At 41.3% G+C, this 25,639-nt stretch overlaps 3 protein-coding genes across 7 annotated transcripts in view; 1 reads left to right on the forward strand and 2 right to left on the reverse strand.

The window, feature by feature from the left end:
* The window catches only part of rftn1a (raftlin, lipid raft linker 1a), a 29,016-nt gene extending 27,466 nt beyond the window's left edge, over positions 1–1,550 (reverse strand). For 2 of the 3 annotated variants that reach the window (XM_020050199.3, XM_020050198.3), the window contains exon 1: positions 1,158–1,550. The gene's annotated coding sequence lies outside the window, so the exon portion shown is untranslated. The remainder of the gene's footprint in view (positions 1–1,157) is intronic. The other variant, XM_020050200.3, reaches the window with a different exon arrangement.
* A 2,581-nt stretch (positions 1,551–4,131) lies between these two features.
* Positions 4,132–9,913, reverse strand: dazl (deleted in azoospermia-like). 2 transcript variants are annotated; one of them, XM_010892985.4, is made up of 10 exons: positions 9,814–9,913; positions 8,759–8,881; positions 8,315–8,406; positions 8,167–8,218; positions 7,993–8,059; positions 7,133–7,272; positions 6,183–6,263; positions 5,821–5,871; positions 5,412–5,488; positions 4,132–4,814 (listed from the first exon to the last, which is right to left on the reverse strand). In XM_010892985.4, the coding sequence occupies exons 1-9, from the start codon at positions 9,814–9,816 to the stop codon at positions 5,444–5,446; spliced, it is 654 nt and encodes a 217-aa protein (XP_010891287.2). In that variant the 5' UTR covers positions 9,817–9,913; the 3' UTR covers positions 4,132–4,814; positions 5,412–5,443. The 2 variants fall into 2 exon arrangements, with proteins under 2 accessions (XP_010891287.2, XP_012990999.2); XM_013135545.3 differs by lacking the exon at positions 4,132–4,814 and having other exon boundaries at positions 5,416–5,523.
* Positions 9,914–12,432: 2,519 nt separating this feature from the next.
* Positions 12,433–25,639, forward strand: part of LOC105023629 (inactive phospholipase C-like protein 2) — a 29,568-nt gene continuing 16,361 nt past the window's right edge. Inside the window, exons 1-4 of one of the 2 annotated variants that reach the window (XM_010892982.5) lie at positions 12,433–13,231; positions 23,822–23,923; positions 24,251–24,400; positions 24,658–24,818. In XM_010892982.5, coding sequence (XP_010891284.1) covers positions 13,046–13,231; positions 23,822–23,923; positions 24,251–24,400; positions 24,658–24,818 — 599 coding nt within the window. In that variant the 5' untranslated portion in view covers positions 12,433–13,045. The remainder of the gene's footprint in view (positions 13,232–23,821; positions 23,924–24,250; positions 24,401–24,657; positions 24,819–25,639) is intronic. The other variant, XM_010892981.5, reaches the window with a different exon arrangement.

Consider the following 25,639-nt stretch of genomic DNA (forward strand, 5'->3'; position numbering starts at 1 on the left):
ATCCTGTCCTTGGAAGAATGTCCTCAGTTACTTTTGACCTCTTGGTAGCTTCTCTGACCACTGATCTCATTGCTTGCTTTAGGCAGAGTAGTAGTTGTCCTATACTCTATTTCCGCATTTTTATCAAATGTGTGGCAAATGGCTGGACCACAGCTTATTGAATAAAGACGCTCTCCTGGATTTTCGGCAGCTGGTTGTAAAACTGTCCCTGCTAAGCTGAAACCGGTCCCCGAAAATGGTGTACTGTCATCAATTGCATGTGGCGACGTGTCCCATGTCATTAAAAATAACTTTACAGGTTGGAATTTCACCGCTAAATGAGGTATGACAGTGATTATATAGATAATGTACATATAAATGACAATACACCCAGACCAAAATGGAAAGTTTTTTTTTTCTTTCTCAAAAGTTCCAGACTGCAGTGTCATAAGGTTGTGAAACAACACCTCTCAGGTTTGTATTTGTGGTTAAAGAAGAGGATTTGAAACCACCAGTATAAATACCTATCCAGTTTTGATTGAATGAGCCATTAATGTTTATTTAGATTCAATGATTATGGTCCTATATTGTAGGACACCCTTGAAAGAACGAGTCAAAACGGGGTATTTGCGGTGGCTGTAAATTAATTGTAAATGAATACAAATTATAAGAATATAACTGATATCCCCGGTGCGAGTTTCCCTGTTTATTTTTCTAGATTGAGGAATACGTTTTAGGTGCTTGCAATAAATTACCCATCAAAATCTTTCACAGCCCCCACCTGACAACCCCTCACCAATCATCACGTCCCATGTACCCCCTCAGATGTTTTGGTTACATGGCATCCCTATAGCCAGCTGGAGAGCCTTGATCAAGTGTTACGTTTTCTCTGAATATAATCATCATTCATAACGTGCCCACTCCCTCTCCAAAAAGAGTACACTGTAGGCCTAGTTACCCTTAACACATCTCGTAAACAATATCTTCAAATAGTTTATTTTCTCTGAGGCCCCAGAAAGATTTTGCCAGATCAACATAAGTTCAGACTGAGGAGACTTCCTTTTTTCGTTTAACTAGGAACCTCACAACACAGCGAGCTCTGCCCTGCATTTCTATATCTCATTTTCATAAACCCAACTCATTTGCTTTTAGAAAGGAGACAACAAAAGGTAGCCTACCCGGTTGGAATCACGCGCTGAAGCCAATCGCTAGTCAGGACGCATGGGCAAGCAATCAACTCATGTGGGTTCCACCCATATAAAAAATAGTAACGCACTGAACTTTAAGTAAAACTGTCCTCTGGATTGTCCACTGTGCGCTTGTCTGTCAATCCACTGTCTTCCGTGTGATCACTCCGGTTGAAGAGGCACAAACACCCGGTATGGTCATGTTGATCTGGTAACGGCAAAGCAGAGTCCTCCCTCTGACAACTGTACCGTAATCTGTTACTCTCCTGCAGCCTGGTGCGCGTGATAACAACTCCTCCTCACTCAGTTTTCTCCTCCCTACTCACTATCTTCCTCTCTGTGTCCATCTTCCACTATTCTGTTTGTGAGAGCGTCTGGGCGTTCTGCCCTTTCGCTGCCGGTTGATTTAGCTCACTTTTCAGTACAATGCATTTATTGACAGATGGATTATTAAAGTGCGGGTTATCAATGCGTTATAAAAGAGGGTTTGGTTACGATGGCCCGGGTTGCATCGTGCTACGATCCATCACGTGACCGGGCCAAGCAGCAAAGCTCCAACCAAAACCTTCAAGGCTTTCATTATGTCAACAATTTAGCATGATGACCCGTTCAGATACGTACGAGATATGTTATATACTAAAACATGTAATTTTTCAACTTTTCATTGGCAAGACAAAGTAAAAAGCCTAACTTTGCCATCGGCCAGAGTGAGACACCTGGCTTAGACCTAGAGGTAGCCTGATTATAAAACCGTTCCATACTTGATGCACATATGATTAAAGACAATACATTGGAAAAATCATTTTCCCTTCACGCACACAACCCACCTGGGCCATCTTACTCAAATTCTCTCTGTAAGCTTGTCAAGAGGTTTGTCTTAGGGCAGATGTGGTAAGACATCTGTCAAAAATCCTTCTGGATAAGAGCATCTGTGAAATTACAAAAATAAAATAGTAATCTGCACATCCCTTCCATTATAGTGTCTTATCTAGCAATTGAGTCAATTTCTGTAGAATTCATTCGCTGATCCCTCCTATTGACCGGGTTAGGATGACATGATCGAAGTGGTCATCAAAAGGGATTATCATCAATTAAGTTCAAATGCAACCCAGCTAACTAGAAAAAAATCCCTTCAGTACCAACATCCATGTTTTCCCAATTGTACCCTCCCATCTACGAGAGCATGGTTTGGCAAGGGGCTCCATTGAAAATTCATTTGGCCTATCCAGACATATCCATAATTCATAGCAGTATGTCTGTGTGGGGCACCCCCAGAGCCGTCACACCATCATACATTATCACTGTATCTGATGCAGCAACAAAAACATAAGTCTGTAGCCAAAAGATAACGGTCTGTTCTGTTGCCATGACAGAAAAGCAGCTGCGACCAACCAGCAGCTACTTCTTGGAAATATGCAGAAACAACTGAGAACTAAACTGACATTTTGCAATTACAGCTTTTGTTTTGGTTGCAAAACGTTCTGCTAGGGGGTGCACAGAGACACAACAATAAGACAAACGTAAACAAGAAATCAAATTGTGGCATAGATCAGATACATTCCCCCAATCCTTCAAGTACAACACTGAATTTAGTGAAGGATCCAAGGGCAGCTTCATATTACAATATACCTGAGTGTATAACAGTAGGAATGTGTATCCAATCTTCGTGTCTTTGACCAATGACTTAGGTCTGATGGCCACCAGTGGAGACTGGAGAACATCTATCCAACTGTGGAGAGATCCTGCAGAAAGTGCTGTCATTTAGGAAATAAAGCTCCTGATCAGAAGAGGACTGTTTGACTTGTATAATATTGATCTGTGAAAAACTATAAAAACTAAGCTAAAATAGAAGTACAACATCATGAGAAATTCAATTTTATTTTTAACAAAACGAATCCAAACCTTAAATAGTCAACATGAACACTTCCAACAAGAACCGAACTTCAACAGCGACCGACCCACGGCTCCCCATAAACACAACACTTCAATCTGGGCTGATTCCAATCAATAAATAGTGTCATAGGAGGTAACCTATAGCTGATAAACTAATGTACCATAGCTGACCAGAAAAGCTGTAAAACTGAGAAAATGCCATGTGGCTAAAACGTTACTAATCTGCAGGTAGCAGCAGGAAAGTGATACAACCAAATAATTGGCAGTATGGCCGCATTCAAAATGGGTCTGCAAGTCCAAGTCAATCCTTAGGCTGGAGAAAACACTGGACGATTAACAAAAATCTGACTTGGGACCCCAATTTGATGTTCTGCTGTACCGAAATAACTGATGTCTTTTACATGAACCCAGGTAACCCTTTGGTCTGAAAAGTGATTATAATCAAAAAGAAAAGATGGCGTCAGTGCATTAGAGTTTCATAAATAAAATCCTCCACCTCAAAAAATAAAAAAATACACACTACAGAACATCCACAACAAATCAGTGCAAATAATACAGTGAACTTGAACAGTAATAATACAACAATTTGCTTTTAGTTAAGTCCTTAATTTGTGAGTGATTTAAAACAGGTTTCCAGAACAGGGTAGGCTGCTGGGCTGCATTATACAAGTTCTTTATCAACACCTTCAGGGGAAATTGATGCAATGATTCTCCTCTCGGCCACAGCGTACTGCAAGAGCTGAACTAAGAAACGTTGGCCAGTCAAATATTCCCTTAAGTTGGAAACTGCAATACTCAAGGCCCACACAAAAAGCACAGCATTGCCAATTCAGTGCACTACTTTTTCCCAGGGTCCTTATTACATGTACTGCATTAAAAAGGGTGCCATTTTGAACAGAAAAACATTAGCCATAAAAAGATCAATAACTCCGGAAATGGCTACACTCAAGATAACATCAGCATATCTCAATTCTGAACACACTAACATCCATCCAATAAACCACTAAACAGAAATAAATGTAGGCACTTGGCTTGTATTTCTGTGATGTATATAGAAATAAAAAAAAGGTGACCAAGACAGCAGAAAACAAACAAAAAGGCCAAGAATTAGAGCCCCAAGAAAAAAGCCGTCCCCGAAAAGATGAGCGAATTCTGTGCCCAATTCCGCCTCATAATTATATGCACCAGATTATCCTAATCTGAATATGGGGATGGAAGTTAAAGTAGAACTTAATCATCGGGAAACTCTGTTCTAAAGATACATTTCTTGTAACACAAATGTGCAGAGGTCCAAACAAAACTTAAAAACCAAACAAACCAACATATATTTTTTTTACATAAGTAGTCAAACAATATAAATAGGAACAGGTAAGCTTAAAATAATTTTGGCTATAGACAACGAAAAAAAAAAACTAACAATAGAAATAAATTCACAAAAACAAACAAATGGTGACACCATAAATTGCCATGTGCCTTGAACTCCAAAATGACAGCCTCTCCTCCCTGTGTGAGAGTGGTTGAGTTAGTTTAAAAGCAGGTCAAAGCACCAGGGCCGTGGTCCTAGCCAATCATAGAGCATCTGCCAGTGACCACGCCCATCAGTGTTTAGCCGCTGCGGTCTTGTGTTAAAACACGTCTCAAAGCTAGCGACGGATGTCCAAGAGAAAGCATCCTGGAAATGTTCATTTTTAAAGTCTGCGTTTCTTCTAGCTCTCCAAACGCCTTTTTTTTGTGCAGACTGGGCCAGGTCGCCGCCTGTGGAGAACAGAAAAGCAATCCTTAAGTCAACCTCTATCAGGTTTCCCAAACCTCTCAGGCCGCAGAATTCACATTTTAAAAGATCACACCTGTTAACCAATTAAGCCTATGACTAATGAAAACAAGTATGGCATTAAGGGTTGATAAATGAAAATATCAGGAATTTGGGAATTGGAAAATGGGAGGGTTTCCTTTTCAAATGAGCTTATCCTCAAATCCTTCACATTCTCTCTCACCTCTTCAAATAGCATTGGTGATTTAAAGGCCTGAATATAGTTGAGGTGGTGGCAGGGAGATAACATGAGTTAGACAGATACTAAGAACTCCACAACCTGACAACTAGGAAAGAGCACAGAGAATATTTCTTAAGACAAACTGATTCTAATTCACACAACCATTGCGTCATGAACAATGAGCTCTAGGCAGTCTGCAAGCCCATGATAGAAGACCGCAGGGGGGGGGGAAAGAAATAATGGACAGAAAGGGCTGAAGAGCCAAAAGGGACCAAGAGAAGACTAAAGACAAATACTAAAGGGAATGGAGTACACTTGCCTAGTATAGCAATATGGTAAGTGTGTGTGTTTGTACACTTGCCTGGTAACGCATGAGGGTCACTGGACTGTGGACTAGAGTAGGGTCAGCAGAGTCTGGACTCCACAGTCCACAAAGGTCTGGAAACGGGGCATCACATCACATAATGAGCCGGCTGAAACAACCACAGTTAACCTTAACACGAGTTACCCTTAGACAACAAACAAATCACTACAAAAGCTGACTCACACTAGCAGATTACCTACAGAATGTCTCAAGGCACTCATCGCAGCAACGGAAGCCTAACACTGCCACCCAGTGGCCATTTGGAGAGTTGACCCAATACATAGTGAAAACACCTACTGAGGCATTGCTGCTAGCCCAATTCAGTTCAACTTGAATTAACATACTGGCAATGCATTCTTAACTGTTGGCTAAATGCGGCCAGTCACTCAGAGAAAGAAAGTCCCACCTGGTTGACGAGACGTGTCCTCTGCTCGCCGCTCCAGTGTGGTGAGGCGTACTGAGAGAGAGAGCAGGGTTAGAAAGTTACCCCATGGTCAGTGAAGTAGGGATGAAGACATCCTGACCGCAACGCAACTGCATCTTACGGGAATTCAACGGTTCGGAGGATCAGTAAGTGTAACTTCAGTGCGTTTCTGTATTATCACACGCAGGGGTTTCATGAAACATCTTGTACAGTTGGAGTCACTCATTAACTCAGTGTGAAGTAATGTTTTAAGTAACAAGTTTAAGTGTTTTTTTGTGTGGAAAACATTGTCATGTGCAAGTGATTTATGCAATGCATGTAGGCAGGGTGAGAAAGAACACTACCTGGTATGCGTAGGCTGTTTGGGAGTAGCTCATGGGCATCTGTGGGATCATGAGACCTTGAAGGCTGTTGTAAGAGTACGGCTGAAGGAGGAGAAATGAATACCAGTGTAGGTTCTTCCCTCAGCATATCAACTAAGATAATCTGTTTCATTTTAGTGACACTCGTTTAGCTGGCTTGGGGAGTACATAGCAGAGCCTTACAGACAAAACATGACTTTATGTGATTGCTTGTTCTATATATCAGCAGACCTATTCATGAACACAAATTGCACCAGAGAAGGCACCAAATAACAGCATCCTGGTCTAAATTAACTACTTCCAAATTAACCATGGTTTGGCTCATTTCAAGTGAGAACGACTCCTGACCCAAATACAGCAACTGACCTGAAAACAGTGCATTGAAATTGTACCAATACATGAGTGCGCTAATGCACTGCACTACAGTGTCAGCTCCGGAGATGAAAGACAAGTTCAGGTATGATGACCTTGACAAAATCATTGGTGCCACGCAGCCTAAAATCAGAGGTTAGGGTATATACATGCATGGGGGACTCTGGGAATATACTTGAGTTGTTACTGTTTAGGGGATTGCGTTTATTTTCACGCCAATTATCAGCCCAATGAGGGAAAGACATTTCCCATCACATGGATTGTTTACAGAATTAGGTCTGTTAGGGTTTCACAAGGCCAAATTCTATCAGAATAAACAGGAATTTAATTTGGCTTTAAATCAGATTAAACAAAAAGGCTACCCGGTGAAAGACCCGCCACTGAGGTCTTGATTGAATTCCCACGGCCCAAATAATGATCTATAACATCAATGTAAAGAGTCAAAGTGATGGGGGAGGACACACCAAAACAAACTATTTGGAAAATACTGCAATGTCTTACTGGGACAGACATTACATTGGTGAGCGAAGATGCCACTTGAGCCAATGACAAGTCTGTACCTGAATGTAAGGGTTTCCTCCACTGACTATAGGTGCTGGCTGTGCCATGCCCCCTCCCACAGGAGAGCAGCAGGTGCAGTAGACATACTGGGAGGGGCTGATCCAAGGGGCTGGACCAACCAAGTGAGACTGCATGGAACCTGGGCGGAGCAAACAAACCAACCTCTAGCCACATTTCTAGCTGGCTATAAACAGACGCATGGCAATATCACAAAAATATTTTGTAACTCAGTCAAATTGATCTGCAAAAGTGTATGTAAACTTGCTTTTGTTACAAGAGACTTCTGCTGTGGAATTGTAGCACAAAAAAAGACTAATAGAGGACATCTGTAAGGTTTTTACTACTGCCATAAACAGAATAAGGCCTCGGCAAGGAATGTTTTTAAGTTAATGTTTTAGATTTTATTCTACAAATTAGTTTCAAGTGCCTGAGATATTCCACAGTCAAACTTTCTTACCGGTCTGTCTCGGTTTGTTCGCAGAACTACCCCCACCATAATGCCACTAATTTTCTAGCTAATACTAATCTGTTCACATTTGGTAAAAGGAGGAGACAAGACGTGAGATTGTTTAAAATTCAGCCTTGCAATAAAAGAGGCAGGATTCTACACAAAGCCACTTTAACAATGCAGTCTGGGACTGGTTTGGGGCATTTATATGTACATAATCTATGAGTAAAATCTCTAGAATAATTCAGTAAATCATGTAATTCCAAGTTTGAAAGCAAGTGGTTTGATAAAATCTAGAACAAACATACACAATTTTCCAGTAACCCTCTTTTCTTGACATTACCAACAGCAGTGTCCAAAAATTCCAGAATGCATTTTGAATGCCAAATTAAACAAGCAACACAGACTCACGCGAGCTCCTTTCCTTCATGATTGCTGGACCCAGCTTCAGTCTCCTCCCTTTAAAACTGATCTGTTGCTTTACAGTAAAAAATAGGGAAGCCAAAACATTAGCTAGTGCTTAGTGTGAAGCCCAAGGTTTAAATACTCCTAAAGACGTGACCATGTTAAATAAAGTCCACTTACTTCAACGATGTTTTGGATGTCGACATCTTCACTGAAGTAAACAAATCCATATCTACGCAAATTCAGAGAAGGGCATTACACCAAATGTTGCAAGTGTTTACGTGGACGGTTCCAAGTGTCCCGACTACAGCATACTAATCACACTCACCCTTTGCAGATGCCTCCACGGTAAGTGATTATTTTAACTTCCTTAACAGCACCAAATCTCGCAAAGAAGTCACGGATTTCGTTCTCCTCCACCTAAAGAGACATATGGCCGAGTCAGATGTGAAATAGCATTCCTTAGGGCATTATTTTTGGTTTACTTGGACAACATACAATAACCAGTCAAAATCCAAGTACTCATCACTAACACAGGATACCAGCCAGTGTAAATTAAGTCAAATGTTCAATAGCAAGTAAAGTACACAAAATACATTGTGACAGACAGGCTAAAACTACCACATAGGTGATTATTTTGTAATGTTTCAATTATTTCAAGGGAGGAATTATTTTCAAATACACTGTTTTGGTCTTAGCGGTAAATCTGCAGTGTAGAAATGATCCAGCACTCTAGTTACATTCCGTACCAGCTGTTTAGCTGGCTACTCACCTTCATGTCGATTCCTCCAACAAAAAGGGTGTTTGGTGTCATTTTACCTTCAGGTAAAATATAACCATTTGACAGCTTAGATGATGTGGCCGTCGGACATCCGTTTTTCGGCTTCTGAAAATCCTTGTGTAAAGAAGTGCATGAATACTTACAGTAACTGACAACTAGGTGCCAAGGTGTAATTCAAACAACAAGATGTAGCTGACAGAAGTATTGTAGCAATCTGTGGACATCTGAACTACTGAGCCATCTTAAGAGCTCAGTCACAAATTAAGTGAGTTAGTTACCTACCTATGAGTTAGTTGCAATTAAGTATCATGTGCTTAATCATTTGATCCAGGATTATATAATCAAAAAGGTAAGCGGGAAATCAAAACAATCCTGAGCGCTATCAAAGCTATTTTTCAGCAACCAGGACATTGTGAATGTCCACCAGTCCCCCACTAGCAAGCTAACTGGTTCCCAAATACCTATAGAAACATTTACTAGATACCAATTACATTGTTATTATGTACTACCTTTGGCAAATTAACTATAGGCAGTTAGTTGTAGCTAGCTGTAGTAAGGTTCATAACGCTCAGTGCAAACTGCTAGCTAACGCCTACAGGAGCCACGAGGCAACCGCCAGATCGAACAGGGAACATTAGCAATGTCTAACTAGATAGGTGTTTAGCCCAACTGGCCTATGACCTGATCTGGTTACTCAAATTTACCAACTGGTGATAATGATAGTGACCATGTGTAATTTCCAAGCAAACTAAGGACTGTTAGTAAGCTTCGGACTTCAAAAAACGAGCTAATTTACACTAACTTGCTAACTGATTGTTTTAATAAACTGTTGACAGATGAGTAAAACCAAGAAATATTATAGCTATGTAACTTCACTTAAGCTAACTACGGTCGGACGGTTAGTAAACGTGGTACTGTGAAAAACTAGCTAGCTAGTTAGCTGCGGTCTTAGAAAAATAATTAACAATTCGCTAGTCTAAATAATAAGCTTTCTAAAGCTATGCATACTGTGAATAGATCCTTCTCAAACAGATGTAACAACTCACCATTTCTAAAATCGTTAAAACAGAATAAATTAAGCACACTGGCTGTCGCGCCAACTCCCCAGAACAAGGTGCGCGAAAAAAGATGAATCTAGTTGTCAGAAGTCACACCCTACACACTAGTTGAAGCTAATTGGGTCGTTCCAAAAACAGCAGGGGTGTTTTTCCAGTGTTTTATTTTTGTCCTGGTTACTTGTAATTTTGTTACAACTTTCTTTTAAAACACTAGGCTACTCTGCAAATATCTAAAATATGTAGGGGTTTAAATATTTATTTATAATAGTCATCATATTCACCGTCTAGTTTACTTTCAACGTCAGAATTTTTTGTGACATGAGTTAATAAAATATGCCTTTTAGAAATCTAAAACATTACAGACATTTTCGGAAAGTAAAAGTATAGTTGAAGAGAATATAACTTTATTTGTTGAGATTGATTACAGTTGCATTATAACAAATAAACACAATTTAGCTGACAAAGCAATCAAATCCATCAATTATAGAGGCATAAACCAGCATGCCACCCTGGATCCTCTCCAAGTACTATCCATGCACCGAGAGCATCCTTGCCTCCATCACCGCCAGGGATGGGAACTGCTTCGCACACAAGGGAAGAGCGACTTCGGTCCTACAGGTGGTTAAAGACCCCGCAAGACATAACTTGGGCGCAGTGAGTAACTGCCACCCATATAGGGCTTATATCACAAACTATTCTTGATGAAAGCTTGCAGCATTATCAAGGACCTTTGACACTCTGCCACGCGCTGTTCATTCACCTGCCTTCCGTGCAGAAAGGGGCTGTGCCAAAGCAGGACTTAGGTACTAGGAGGTTTGGAGAAAGTTTATGTATCGATTACACATATACGAATGGGGAATTTAAGGACAGATGTGGTAACTTCCCCAACACATATGCCGCCCCCTTGTGGCTTCATTCTGTACTGTTGAGTTTAAATCATAGCTCCGAACATTATGGTCACTGAGTCTCACTAATGACCGTGCAGTTTCTGTGTTTGTGTATGTGTGTGTGTGTGTGTGTGTGTGAGAGAGAGAGAGAGAGAGAGAGAGAGAGAGAGAGAGAGAGAGAGAGAGAGAGAGAGAGAGAGAGAGAGAGAGAGATAGATAGATAGATAGATAGAGAGAGAAACGGGAAGTGGATGGAGAGTTCATAGCTTGGTTCCCAGCCAGAAACTACTTTTATTTATGATATCTACTTAGAATTCACAGCACATAGCTTAACTAACTGCAGCTAAGTTTGCCAGACAAAGTCAAATGTCCTTCTCTGTTCTACCAATTGCTGGCATCCATCAGTCCTATCATTTTTACTTCCTATCCACAATCCTAAAACTGTTGGACTGGTACATGCATAATTGCTGCAAACTAAAGTCAAATATTGCATGAATGCTAGAGCCCAAGGTCCTGGTTAGAAGTATTGCATGGTATAGTGAATAAAGTGAAATTGGGCCCTGATCAAAAGTATTGAATTATATAAAAAATAAGGTGGAGGTCAGGACACATCCAATAAAACATCACACTGTGAATGGATATCCTCCAATGTATTTCCAACCAGTGTATTCATTGTCCCCCTGAGACTTCCCTCCCCCAATGACAATACAGAGACATTAAGGAGTGTGTAGATCAGAATGAATACACACGCACACACACACACTGAAATATCAGCCCATTTATTTGAAAACCCAGACATCAAATAGTAGAGTAGGAATTAAATCCAATAACAACATGATAGATTTTTTGTTAAGATGATTACTGATTTTGAATTGATGCCTGCATAACAACAATCTTCCCAGCATGCTCTACAGAACCTTCATCAGCAGTCTCGTATGCTTCATCATTAGAATTGATGGTGAATTCCCAATTGAAATATGGAATTACCTTTATAAAGAAAAAGTGCAATTTGTCAATTGCTCTGGGTGAAAGGCAAAAAATTATGTAAGTAGCCTGCTGTATTCTTGCATATGAAGAGTATGTTTGAAACATGTACCTGGTATATTTCGTTTTAGATTCTGGTTGTTAAAATAGTTACATTTAGACAATTTTGGCGATTTAACCAATGTACTAATTTTATTTCAAGTTAAACATATATTTCAATAAACTTTTTGAAATAATGGTTGGGTGGTGAAAGAAAATGAATGTGCAGTTTACGGTTTGGAAAGTAAGACCGCCTGGCTGACATTGTTTTTATTGAATTTAGAGTTTCAAACTTCATTATAAACTTGAGCAAATAGATAAGTGATTAAAAAAAAAAACTTTGAAGGAGTATTGAAAAAGATACGTTTCTCTTTGTTGAGGAGAATAGACTCATATAAATGGTTGAAATGTAGGACATGGAATGGTATTTCACACTGTGTTTATTCTGTGTAACTCCATTCAATTTACTCCAATCCAGACATTAATTTGAGCCCATTCTCCTCAATTAAGTTTAAGGTTCACTGGTATCCACTGGTAAATATACATAGGCTGTATAAATTATTTCAAATATAAAAATAATAAAATACCAAAATACAGAATCTTTAAAAAAAAACATAGGCGGGGTTTCAACTTACTAATGAGAGTAACAAAATTAGAACCCAACAGGTTTAATACGGACATGTGGTTATGCATCAGCAATTCTATTACATGACTCAACAACTGCTAGAAACACGACGTTCACTGGTGGGCTACCTGAAGCCACAGCTCCACGAATGTGGGCAGTACGTAGGTGAAGGGCTATGTGTCAGAACGCATTGAAAACTGTCAAGTCAAGCACATTGCCTTCACTTCCCCATTACGAAGATTGCACTAGCGCCGGCAGTAGTGCTCACTGCTGCGCACTTGAGGTGTGCCATCCGGGTCACTAACGATAATCTCTTTTTGACATTCTTTTCTGTGGAGTCGCGGGCAACGTAACGAACGCACCTCACCAGTTGGAAGGGATGCTGTAAGTTATATGCAACGTTACATGCATTTTCGACGCTTAAAACATTATCTACCGATGAACAATTATGATTTGTAGTAGATATCTTTGGGTAGTTTCCCGGAGCAAGAGCACACTGTGTGTCGCTTTGTATATCAAAGCCTCGACTCGCTCTGGCGCGTTGAACCACTGTGGATAGAATGCTTGTCAGTTATTTCACGTAGCGAGGAGAACACCGAACAAGACGCAGCTACGGTTAAAGATAATCCAGATTTGTAGCGGACTTCGACAACACCGGTAGGGTGCGCGCCCACCGGTTGCTGGGATGAAACATTCGCCGGCCAACGGGGTGAGCCTCGAGGAATTGTTGTCCAACGGAGGCTGCGGTATGTCAGAAAGCGTGACAGCTGTCCAAAAGGACACTGCTCCACAATCTCCCATGACTGACAACCAAAAGGCGGGAAAAACTACAGACGTTAGAGGAATCCCTCGACGTAGCAGTATTATCAAGGTAAATAAAACACACTGAACGGACATCGTAATGTGTTCTGTAAGTGTTCAATAACACACACACGAAGCTAACTATCTGTCAACCTAACCCTGAGCGTAACTCCTAACCGAATCCTGAACCAATATCTTCTAACACTAAACCTTAAAACCTAATCCTAACTCTGCCCTCATGTTGCCAGTTAAGACAAAAATATAAATTTGTCAGATGCAGGCTGTGAAAATATACCTGGCTGTTTTTGCATTTCCCAGGTTTAACCCCTGTTCTGAGGCATTTGTTTCTCTTTTTATATAGTGAAAGCATAAGCATACAACTCACTGTAATACACTCACTGAAGACCTGGGGAACTGCTTGTTTTCTCTAACGTGTTGATAATTACAGTCACCTAATGCTGCAGGTCTACATGAATCCCAATGGTTACAATGAAAACTAGCAGTTCTCAGGTTACATTATTTCTGCTTTAGCATTTCGAGAAGCACCAGTAGACCCTCAAGCTCCAGCTTGCAATAAATATAACAGGATAATGTGTTTTGTTGAGTTTCTTCAATTGCAGTGTTTTAAATGCCTATTTCTAGGCCTGCTACTAGCCTTGCTTTACTTATCAGGACCGAAAGACAATGATTGATTACTTAATCCCTGAACTTGGAATGACATATTACCCTTGATCCTCTCTCTTCTCATACTTTAGACATACCTCATCCTTGTTGGAAAACTTTGAGATGAGTTATTTCTCTTCACTTCCCTAGGTCATTTTTGGATTTGAAAACAGGCAAAGAACTCTTCTAGTATGTGGTTGATTTGCTTGCACCTATCTGAGTTAGTTTGATCTTTGATCACAGCAATACTTGTGTTTCTTTATGGGTCTTTAATGGCATTCTGTGGGCTTGTGCATATATATGGTTGCTGAATGTTTTATTAGGAGTTATATTGATCTTATATTGTCATTTCCTGTTTTGGATGATGCTGCTCCCTACAGAGGAATGAGTTGGTTGGCGGTGTCATCAACATCAGCTCTGGGCCTGTCTGATTTGATTCCAATGCTTGACAGGGCAGGAAGTTAGCCAATTTCCTCACAGTTAATGTTGCAATGTTGTGTTTTGAGTAACAAGTGGTTAGAGATACAGTAGAAATGACACTTCACTTACTCCCATGTTTCTAATTCTCTTATGTTTTGTCTCTCACTGTCCCTTTCTCTAACTCTCTGTATCCCTTTTTCATAGTCTACTTCTCTCTACTCGTTTATTATGTTATATTATTTGTTCCTGCGTTGCCAGGAAAGGAATTTGTCTCGCTTTCTGTCATGCTTCAGGAAAGTTGTGTGGTGTCTGAAATAGGCCGAGCCATCCCGTGTTGGGCTGTAAGTGGCATTAAATGACGTCACTCAGAGCGCGGGGCTTCTCGACATTATGCTCGGCTGAGCAGAACTGGCTCTGCTTTCTACCGCTCACGTTTGTTTGATGTAGTGGTTAGCACGTCTTTGTTCCAGCACACAAGCCGTGCATCTTCAAAGGACAAAGCATGAGACAACTCAACACAGAACACCACACATACGTAAATACATACGCTACCGTTCAAACGTTTGGGGTCACTTAGAAATGTCCTTGTTTTCCAGGAAAACGTTAAATGTGTTTCAATAGGAAATATAGCTAAATGAATCGGAAGTAAAGTAGACAAGGTTAGAAATAATAATTAGAAATAAAACCATTTTTTATTGCTTCTATAATCAGCACAACCGTTTTCAGCTGTGCTAACATAATTGTAAAAGGGGTTTCTAAAGATCAATTATTCTTTTAAAATGATACACTTGGATTAGCAAACACATTGTGCCATTGGAACACAGCCAGTGGTTGCTGATAATGGGCCTCTGTCTGCCTATGTAGATATTTCATAAAAAATCTGCCATTTCCAGCGACAATAGTCATTTACAACATTAACAATGTCTACAATGCATTTTGGATTTATTTGATTTCCATTTCTAAGTGACCCCAAACTTTTGAACAGTTGTGTTTCACATGCTCTTTCATATGGATGGCTCCAGTGAGAATTGAACCCACAATTCACGCTCTGCCATGCTCTACTCAGTGACATGTGCACAGCCTCACTGCCAAATACAGGTTTAACTCACACCACTGCTCATCTAAAAAAATAATAATATTGGAATGGGATCAAACCCAGCTTATTAAAAGTAAGTCAGGAGATTTGTGTGTGTTTGGACAGGAGAGCTGAAAACATTCCCTTCCTCATATGCCTTGAGGTCAGCTCTCATCTCCTTTTCTATCCATATCGCTTTTCATTTTGTTTGTCTGCTCATCTTCCCTCCTGTCTTCCTTTAATTTTCTTCTCTTTCTCTTTTCTTTCCCCTCTTCTTCAAATTCCTATCTCGCTCCTCTCTCCCTCATCATTCCCTTTCCAACCTCGGCCTGTCCTGGGTTGTGTGCAAAGCCCTGTTCCTTAGTGCTGTTGTCTGGGACAGCCAGCCTCCGCTCCACCTGTCTCGTGACCACACGGTGAGTGACAGAGTAATGGGTGCTCTAGTTACCTCTGAGCAGCACCTCTGTGACGGCTTGATTGAGATAACGATAAGACAGCACTACTCAGTACTTTTTCTTCCTTTAAACCATTGTTCTCCTCCCCCACCCCTGTTTCGTCATTTCACTCGTATATTGTAGACGGTTGAAAAGGGTGAATGTGATTATTCATGAGCCCCTCATTATGAGTGTGTCTCAGGCATGCTAATTACTCTGGTTATGTGGGAGACTTTTACATTTTAGTCAGATAGCAGACACTTTTATTCAAAGTGACTTCCAGGAAGTACAGGGACATTGTTCCCAGGAGCAACATAGGGTAAAGTGCCTTGCCCAGGGACACAATGACAGTTAGCCGCCCAGTCGGGTATTCTACCCGGGTGTTCGGCAGCTGGCGACAGTTATGATGATTTGATTTGTGCCACCTCTGACACTTTTAGCCGACTTTAGCCTGCTTGTACTACTTTAGGCCACCAGTACCCACTGCGACGCACATCTTTAAATCTCTCTCGATCTTTTCCACACCCGTGGTGGTAGTGAGACAAGTTACATTTCCACAGTCTGAATCACACAGCTAATCCAGTTCTCTGCAAGAGACACAAATAGGCTCCAATGCAGGCTGTGTGGAGAGTGTCAGCTGGAGCATGGCCTCACTGAAGGTAAATCTACGTACACATACCTCCTTCTTCTCACTATTTAATGTCCACTTGACTGCTTCTTTTCACACTGATTGTGTGAAACAGGTGGTTGGCCGAATCAATATTACTTTGACTGAAAACCTCGGTGAAGCTTGCCGATGCTTGACTTGCCTGAGGGAGTATGAACCCAAGATGTAGTGGCTCCTTGACCTTAGACCACTGCACCATGGGATAGGCCCAGTGTCTGGACTCTTTGCCTCAAGGTGTTGTAGGGTATCATCTGTCAGAGGGGATTTTAAACTGGTGTCTCTCTCTGTTGACTACGTGGTCACTGGCACTTATCGCAAGAATAGGGTTGTTAACCCAAGTATCATTGGCTACCATTTCAATCTGGCCATTATGCCCGCCTAATCATCCCCAGTTTCTAAATGGCTCAGTCATCTATTCTACTTCCTGTGTAACTAAAATGACATAATTCATTTAGTTACGGTGCATTCGGAAAGTATTCAGACCCCTTCACTTTCTCCACATTTTGTTGTGTTAAAGACTAATTTATTAAATAATATAATTGCAAATTTTTTTTTGTAAAAATCTGTGCCAATTTATTGACAATGAAAAACTGAAAGGTCTCATGTACATAAGTATTCAGACCCATTGCCATCAAGCTCCAAATTGAAAACAGATGCGTCGTGTGTCCTATGATCATCGTTGAGGTGTCTGTAGAACTTTAAGTTTACTTGTTGCAAATTCAATTGATTGGACATGATTTAGAAAGGCACACAGCTGTCTGTATTAGGTCACAAACCTCACTGTCACTCCTGAGGAAAAGGCATATGACATGCCACCTGGAGTTTGCAAAACAGCACTTAAAGGACTCAGAGCATCAGGAAAACGATTGTCTTGTTTGATGACACCAAAATCGAACTATTAGGCCTGAATGTCAACCTCTGATGAAAACAATGTACTACTGGTCACCTGGCTAATACCTTCCCTGCAGTGAAGCATTCTGGTGGGAGTATCATGCTATGGGGCTGCTTCTCAGCAGCAGGTACTGGCAGTCTAGTCAGGATTGAGGGAAGGATGAACCGAGTAAAAACATAGATGTTCTTGAAGAAAACATGATCCAGAGTGCACATGACCTGAGAGTGAGGTGAACAAACATCTTTCAACATGACAACGACCTGAAGCACACAGCCAAGACAATGCTAGTGTGTCTTTGATGATGCGCCTCATTCGATCTGACAGAGCTTGAGAGGATCCACAAGGAAGAATGGGAGAAACTGCCCAAATCCGGGTGTGTTAAGCTGGTAGAGACATACCTAAGAAGACTTTAAGCTGTGATCGCTGCCAAAGGCGCTTCTACAAAGTACGGAATTAATGGTTTGAATACTTATTTAGATTAGATAATTCAGTTTTTCATTTTCAATGAATTGGCACAAATGTCTAAAACACGTTTCTGCTTTTTCATTCTGGGGTACTGTGTGTAGATTGATGATAAAAAGCACAATAAAATGTGGGGAACTAAAAGGCACTGTACATTGCTCTGAATAAGAACATCAGCTAAAGGACAAAAATGTAAAACATTTAGTGTGTTGTGTGTGTGCGCAGATACGTGCGTGAGAACAATCAACAGCCTCCTCATCCATGAACTCACTACATTTTAATACTTTGATCACGCCTAAATAAAAAAAGAGATTCCCTGGGCCTGCACACATGGGCCTCTGGATGGTTTCAGTGGGTTTGATGGCCTGCATGGGGGTTAGGCCTGTGACGTTTTTCTGCTTGAACTGTGCTTAGATATCTTATTCTTTTTCCTTGCAATGACCTTTTCATGTCCGCCTTTTAAAATGCAAATTATTCTCATACCGAACCAGCATGTCATCCTATACCTCTCAGACTTGTAGAGAACGAGATACTCTTCTGGTAACCACTTGGAGAGTGGCTTGCATTGACTTTAATTGACAAGTGGCTGTAGATTTGTGTGGGCGTTAAATTATATTGTTGCTACAGGAATGGCATGACCAATTCGTACTTCCTGTTTCTCCTCCCTGTTGTAACGGTGACTTCCTGTCCCACACACATAAAATACACGTGGATGCATAAACACATGCAGGACACACACATACACACACACACACACACACACACACAAGTGGGACAACATGATCAGAGTTGGTTCTGTAGAATCCCCTGTCTTTTTGTTAGCCACCCTGTCTATTGGTCTAGTCATATGTGTGAGTTGGGGTTTTTAACCCAGTGATCACGGAGGACCGTTTGTTTTTACCTGTGGGACCTGCTGGTATGTTAAGCAAAGTCTCTTTGAAGTTAGGAGCCGTAACCCAATTGAGAGTTTCAACTCTCCCAATCCATCTCCCAATCTCTTTTCTCTATTTCTTAATTGGGAGTGTATCAAAGCAGCTGACCTACATCTTAATTCTGCTGACTGGAGTGATCTGTAATTAGACTCTTTCTGGCTGGGTGTTGATTACACACTCTTGTTCAGAGACCACAGCTTGAACACCATGTATATATACATATGATGGGGTTGAGGGAAAGCATATTGAACACTGTGTAGACATATGACGGGGTTGAGGGACAGCATATTGAACATATTGTAGTCACACGACAGGGTGAGGGACAGCATATTGAACATATTGTAGTCATATGACGGGGTGAGGGACAGCATATTGAACACTGTGTAGACATATGACGGGGTTGAGGGACAGCATATTGAACATATTGTAGTCATATGACGGGGTGAGGGACAGCATATTGAACATATTGTAGTCATATGACGGGGTGTGGGACAGCATATTGAACACTGTGTAGACATATGACGGGGTGAGGGACAGCATATTGAACACTGTGTAGACATATGACGGGGTTGAGGGACAGCATATTGAACATATTGTAGTCATATGATGGGGTGAGGGACAGCATATTGAACATATTGTAGTCATATGATGGGTTGAGGGACAGCATATTGAACACTGTGTAGACATATGACGGGGTGAGGGACAGCATATTGAACACTGTGTAGACATATGACGGGGTGAGGGACAGCATATTGAACACTGTGTAGACATATGACGGGGTTGAGGGACAGCATATTGAACATATTGTAGTCATATGACGGGGTGAGGGACAGCATATTGAACATATTGTAGTCATATGACGGGGTGAGGGACAGCATATTGAACATATTGTAGTCATATGACAGGGTGAGGGACAGCATATTGAACATATTGTAGTCATATGACGGGGTGAGGGACAGCATATCTCCTGGATGCAGGCATATATCCGTCACACACCGGCATGTATGCAGACAACCTGTTTTTAGGAATGCTGCTGGAAGGATTCAGAATGGTTGCTTTTAGAGCAGCGGTATTCATATCTTATCCTACCGAGTCCTCGACACTTTGTCATCTGCCTGATAATTAATGTCACCAACCTGGTGTCCTAGATCTAAATCAGTCCCTGATTAGAGGGCAAGTACTGAAAAAATGCCAACGAACTGGCTTCAGGGAAATCTCCAATCTTTGACGTCAGTGAAGACTGGGAACTCATCTTCCAGTTTGGAATTACAAGTCAGAAACTTGGTCATCATCCTAGAGACTTGACATCTTTGACCTGAAGATCCGAGATTTTCTTGAAAGCACTGAAGTTGGACGTCAGAGATTTCCTAGAAACCAGTTTGACTGCTTTTTTCCAGTTCCCTCTCTGAGCGCATCCGAAGTCCATTGACTGTTCAACAGTATGCAAATCTGTCTGTGTGCCAAAACTTTCGTTGTAATGCCCACTTTAAATTTGATGCTGGCAACTCCTTTCAGAAAAAGTAGGGACAACAAAAGACTGGAAAAGTGTTTTAATGTTAAAAAACTAAACCTGGTGGAATATAACACAACTAATTATGTCAATTGGCAACAGGTCAGTAACTGGGTATTGAAAGATCATTCCAGAGAAGATGGGTCTGTCAGAACTGAGGAAGGGGAGTGGTTCACCCCTCTGGAAAAGACTGCGTTGGCAAATAGTGGAACATTTGCCTACGAAATGGAAAACTGTCCTGTGGTCTGACGAATCAACATGTGAAATTATTTTTGGGACTTGTGGACACCGTCTTCTCCGGACTAAAGAGGAGAGGGGACCATACAGCTTCCTCTGCGCCAAATACCCCTGTTTCATAGGCCTAGTTATCTTTACACCTCTTATGAATGTTAAAGACTACAGTCTTTAATTACTCAACACTCCAAAGCTGCTTTATGTCGAAACTTTTCTTGAAGAAGAACCGCAAAGGAACTATCAACAGTCAAGGACAGTTAGAATCCTGACTGGTAACAGCTCCAGCATGGGAAATTCTTCTACTACTTCCCTACTTTTAAGGAAACCCCACCACTGGACATTCTTATCAGTGCACAGTTCAAAACCCAGCATTGGTTATGGTATGGGGGTGCATTAGTCCACATGGTATGGATGACTTGCACATCTTTGAAGGCACCATTAATGCTGCATAAAATAACAACATATGCCGCCGTCCAGACAACATCTTTTTCAGGGAAGGCATTGCTTATTTCAGCAAGAAAACGCCAAAACACATTTTGCACGTATTACAACAGCATGGCTCCATCGTAAAATAGTCTGGGTGCTAAACTGGGCTGCCTGTAGTCCAGACCTGTCACCCATTGAAAACATTTGGTGCAAATGAGAAATGCGTCAAAGGAGACCCTGAACTGTTGAGCAGCTGAAGTCCTGTATCAAGCAAGAATGGGAAAACATTTCACGTTCAAAACTACAGCGCTTGAGCTCCTCAGTTCCCAAACGCTCACAGAGTGTTATTGAAAGATGAGGTGATGCAACACAGTGGTAAACATTCCCGTCCCAATTTTTTTTAAAGTGTTGCTGGCATCAAATTTAAAGTGGGCATGTATGTTTTCAAAAACAATAACATTTCTCAGTTTCAACACTTGATATGTTGTCTTTGTACTGTTCTCAATAAAATATAGGGATAAATGATTTGCATATCATTGAATTCTGTTTTAATTTGCATTTTACGCAGCTTCCCAACTTTTCATTTGAGTATTCATTTGAGTACTCATTTGAGTTTTTACAACACTGTCTACTTCTTCCTCATCGCTCCCCTTTCCATTGGAACCTTAACCTCTGTTTTTCTATGAGTCCCTCTGTTATTATTTATCACAATATGTGTTTGCTCCCTGGTCTCTGGTGAAGATCATTGCACTAGGTATGGAATAGGGTGCAATTTGGGATAAATTTTTTTGAGTTTGGAGCTTGTCTCTTCAATTCAGATCTTCCTGTGTTGCCCCTGCCAAACACAGGAAGTTGTTCTTTGTCTGACAACCCATTCCAACAGCTTCCTGTTTTTTGGCTTCAGAGCTAAGATGAGAGGTTTTTACTGCCTTATGCAGACTTTCATTGAATATAAAGGTCCTCCCAGTCAGTAATTGACTGCATTTGGAGGGCATATATACTATGTCGTGGGATTTTCACACAAACCCTTTATGTGCAAATGGGAGTGATGGGCCCAGAGAGTTCAGACAGACACGTTTCAGCTTGTTTTGGATTTAGTGCCACATTTTGGCAGCGAAATGTCTGAAATGTTTGTTTGTGTTTACCTGTGTGTGTATGCTCCCAAGCTTGTTTGCTTGTGTGTGTGTGTGTGTGTTGTAATGGGAATTGCTATCACAGCGTGTTTGTGTTTTCACGTGTAACCAGTTTACAACTATTGTATTCTAAAAGAAACAATAGAGGAAAGGGAAACCCACCCTTTCTCTTCCAAGAACCAGAAAAAATTGAAAAAGATGGAAGATGGAATACCGAAAAGATCTAGAACATTTTGAAGATAGGAGATGAGACTAAGGTAATGAACATAGGAGGAATGAGGATCTGTTGTTCATATTGATACCGGTTGGGAGAACGTTGTTTGAAGGAAAATACATTTAAAACACACCAACATCATATTTTGTATATTTCCCTCACCATCCCCTTACCCTCTCCAGCCCCTTACCCTCACCAGCCCCTTACCCTCACCAGCCCCTTACCCTCACCAGCCCCTTACCCTCTCCAGCCCCTTACCCTCACCAGGCCCTTACCCTCTTTGACTCTTGGTTGTTGGATGTAACCCTTTCTGTTCCTGTGCAATGGGCATGGTGTGGGACAAACAAGACTGGTGCAGGCAGGGTCAGACAACATTATGACTGATGTGACAGTCTTTTTCTTAATGATGGCTAATCAGGAGCATTTCTGGGGCAGCTTTAGTGAAGAACAGGCCATTGATAACAGCGACTATCCCCGGACTGGTCTCCTCTTCGCTAAGGGAAACCATTTAGTAATTTGTGGTATTTTTTGTTCACACATTTATTCATATTCCCCTGAGAAAACACTGCGGCCCTTTGCAGTTTTACAGTTGTTAGCATACTAAGAATGTATTTCTCTTCTTCCATCTTGTTGTCCTCAATTTTTTCTCTTTACCTAACTGTCCTGCTGTTAACAGTTGAACAGTGAAATGAGAGTTTCTTAATCATGCTTGACTAACCAATGAAATTTTTTCTTTGATCCGTGCAGTCAACCTTGACGATATGACACACTCATTTAGCACACACTTTTATCTAGAGCTTTTGAACAAGGTTGATGTGGAGGGAGATCCATTGATGGGGCTTTTATTCATTGGTGTTTGTGGGTTTTGATTGATTCTACATTGATTCTATATTTCATTTGGGTATTGTCTAGGCTGCATGATAAGAGCGCCAAGATTCTAATTGGTCACGTCAAAGGCACCTTTTAATGTTTGCTAATTTGATTGGATTACCTTCTCTCTCATATTCTCTACCGCCCCTCTTCCCTCTGTCTGTTTTTTATTCTCTCATTCCCTCTCCCACTCATTCACTCTCTTTACCACCCCTGTATCCCTCTATCCCACTAGCTCTGTCTCTCTCTCTCTCTCTCTCCCCTTTTGATTGGTCGATAGAGTGAAGCATTGATTTAAAACTCCGGCCTGATTCAGTGGCCAGTTATCAAGGAAGAACATAATTAGAATTCACAAAATCCATCAGTGTTTGATTAATGGGTTATTGGTGAAGGTCAAAGTCACACTGCAATTTACATGATATGAGTAAAATGAGCTTGTGGTGGTTTGGGTGGAAAGGTTAATCTGCAATAATAAATATGTCTTTCTCCCCCTCTCCTTTTCCATCTTCTCTACTCTACTTCTTACTTTTCCAATTATCACCTATTGTTTGTCATCCTCTCCCTCCATCTTTTCCTCTCTTCCTCCCTTTTACCCTTCCACTGTCCTTCTGTCTCTGTCCATCTTTCTTCCTCCCTCCGTCATCACTCCCTCTTGTTCTCCATTCCTCGTCCTCTGTCTCTCCCTCCCTCGGTCCCTCTTTCCTCTTTCCCTCCCTAACTCTGTGTAGGATGGTTCTCGTGCTGGTCGTGAGAGGAAGAAGACGGTCTCCTTCAGTAGCAGTCTCACAGAGAGGAAGATCAGCAGTGCTGCTGACTGCATCAGCTCTATGGTGAGAAATATCTCCGTTTACACACTACTTCTAAATTAATTAAAACAACTAGTCACACTGTAGCTATTACAATAGTCACTCACTAGTTAGGAACAAGTTACTACACCAGTCTCATGCTTGCAGCCATGTTCTGGTTTCAGTTCTTTACATTAAAATAACTAACTGAAATAGACCTGTGTCATGTCCATTATTGCGCACTAGCAAAATGTTTCGAAATGGATTAACAAAAGGAGTGTTTGTTTTCACTGGATGCAATTCATCACGTAATGCTTCCTAGTGAATATGATGGAGGTTTGTGAATGTTTGACCTGAGCTGGCTGCCTCCAGGTGGAGGGTACTGAGCTGAGAAAGGTGCGCTCCAACTCGCGGGTCTACCAACGCTACTTCCTGCTAGAGTCTGATTTGCAGGCCCTGCGATGGGAGCCGTCTAAGAAGGAGTTGGGCAAAGCCTGCATTGCCATCCCTTCCATCAAAGAGGTAGGAACAGACAGGGATGTTAGAGTTGATAAGTGCCCTGGCTGGGGGATGCCATAAAAGTATATGCACTAAACTAGAACATGTAATTGGATGGTCTGCTATACTTTAAATGCTGTACTATATTTTTCAGTTGGAATACCTGAATGTCTTGGAGCCAAATGGAACATTCAGTTATTGAATGAAACGGCAATAAAAAACAATCGTAAACAATTGACTCTTTAAGTCTTTTGATTGGATGTTTCATTGTGTCGATTTAGGTCCGCACTGGCCGAAACACAGAGACCTTTAGGACCAATGGTGTCTACGACCAGATCTCTGAAGACTGTGCCTTCTCTATCATCTATGGAGAGACCTATGAATCTCTGGATCTGGTGGCGAATTCTGCAGAGGTCGCAAATATCTGGGTCACCGGCCTGAGGTAGGATACCAGGATGTCCTCCATGTATTGCTGGCATGTAGATCAGGACTGACAACCAATCGGAACTCTTAGTTAGACAATGGAAGTGAAAGGTGAAAGAGATAAAGCTATTGTCTCTCTCTGAATACAGACTTCCCACCCGATTGCTAAGCTAACTACGTAATTAGCTGGGCGACAGGTATCTTAGTGGTCAAGAACATTGGGCCAGACAAAATCTTTTGTTCAGGCCTTGAGAAAATCAGTTAACCGTAATTGCTCCAGGGTTGCCGTCAATAAGGGCTGATCTCCTGGTTGCGACCCCGCCCCAGGGAGATTGGGATATGCAGTCAACACATTTCCAAATTACACAGGCATAATTATGTGTGAAATAGGACAAATATCGCTGTGTAACTGGCGACACCAACCAGGTGCAAATTTAAATAAGCGGTTTTTGTTTTGATGGGTGAGGGGTGAAAATTGGTTACCATCTGGATGTCAGAGTGATGTGCCAATTAGCTGGTGTTCCTGCCTTAGGGATGCATGATGACGAGCCAAAGTTGTTTGTCTCCTTTCACGGGGCAACACAAGATCTTTGATGGGCAGCTGTTTTACTACGATGGCAACGTTACTAACAACTTTTTGTTAGTTACCGAATGCACACCCTATGCATTTTAATAAACCAAAGTTGTTTGATGCTTTAAGACACTGTTGGATTAAATAATAAGGAACAAATAAATAAAGGGAGTGGGTCAACATCCAGGTCGTGTGTTCAACTCCTGTATGCTGCACTGCCACTAGCTAACAGATGCTAGTGTAGCTAATATCTGGGTGACCACTGAGGC

The sequence above is a fragment of the Esox lucius genome, chromosome 10, assembly GCF_011004845.1.
Source record: "Esox lucius isolate fEsoLuc1 chromosome 10, fEsoLuc1.pri, whole genome shotgun sequence".
NCBI lineage: Eukaryota > Metazoa > Chordata > Actinopteri > Esociformes > Esocidae > Esox > Esox lucius.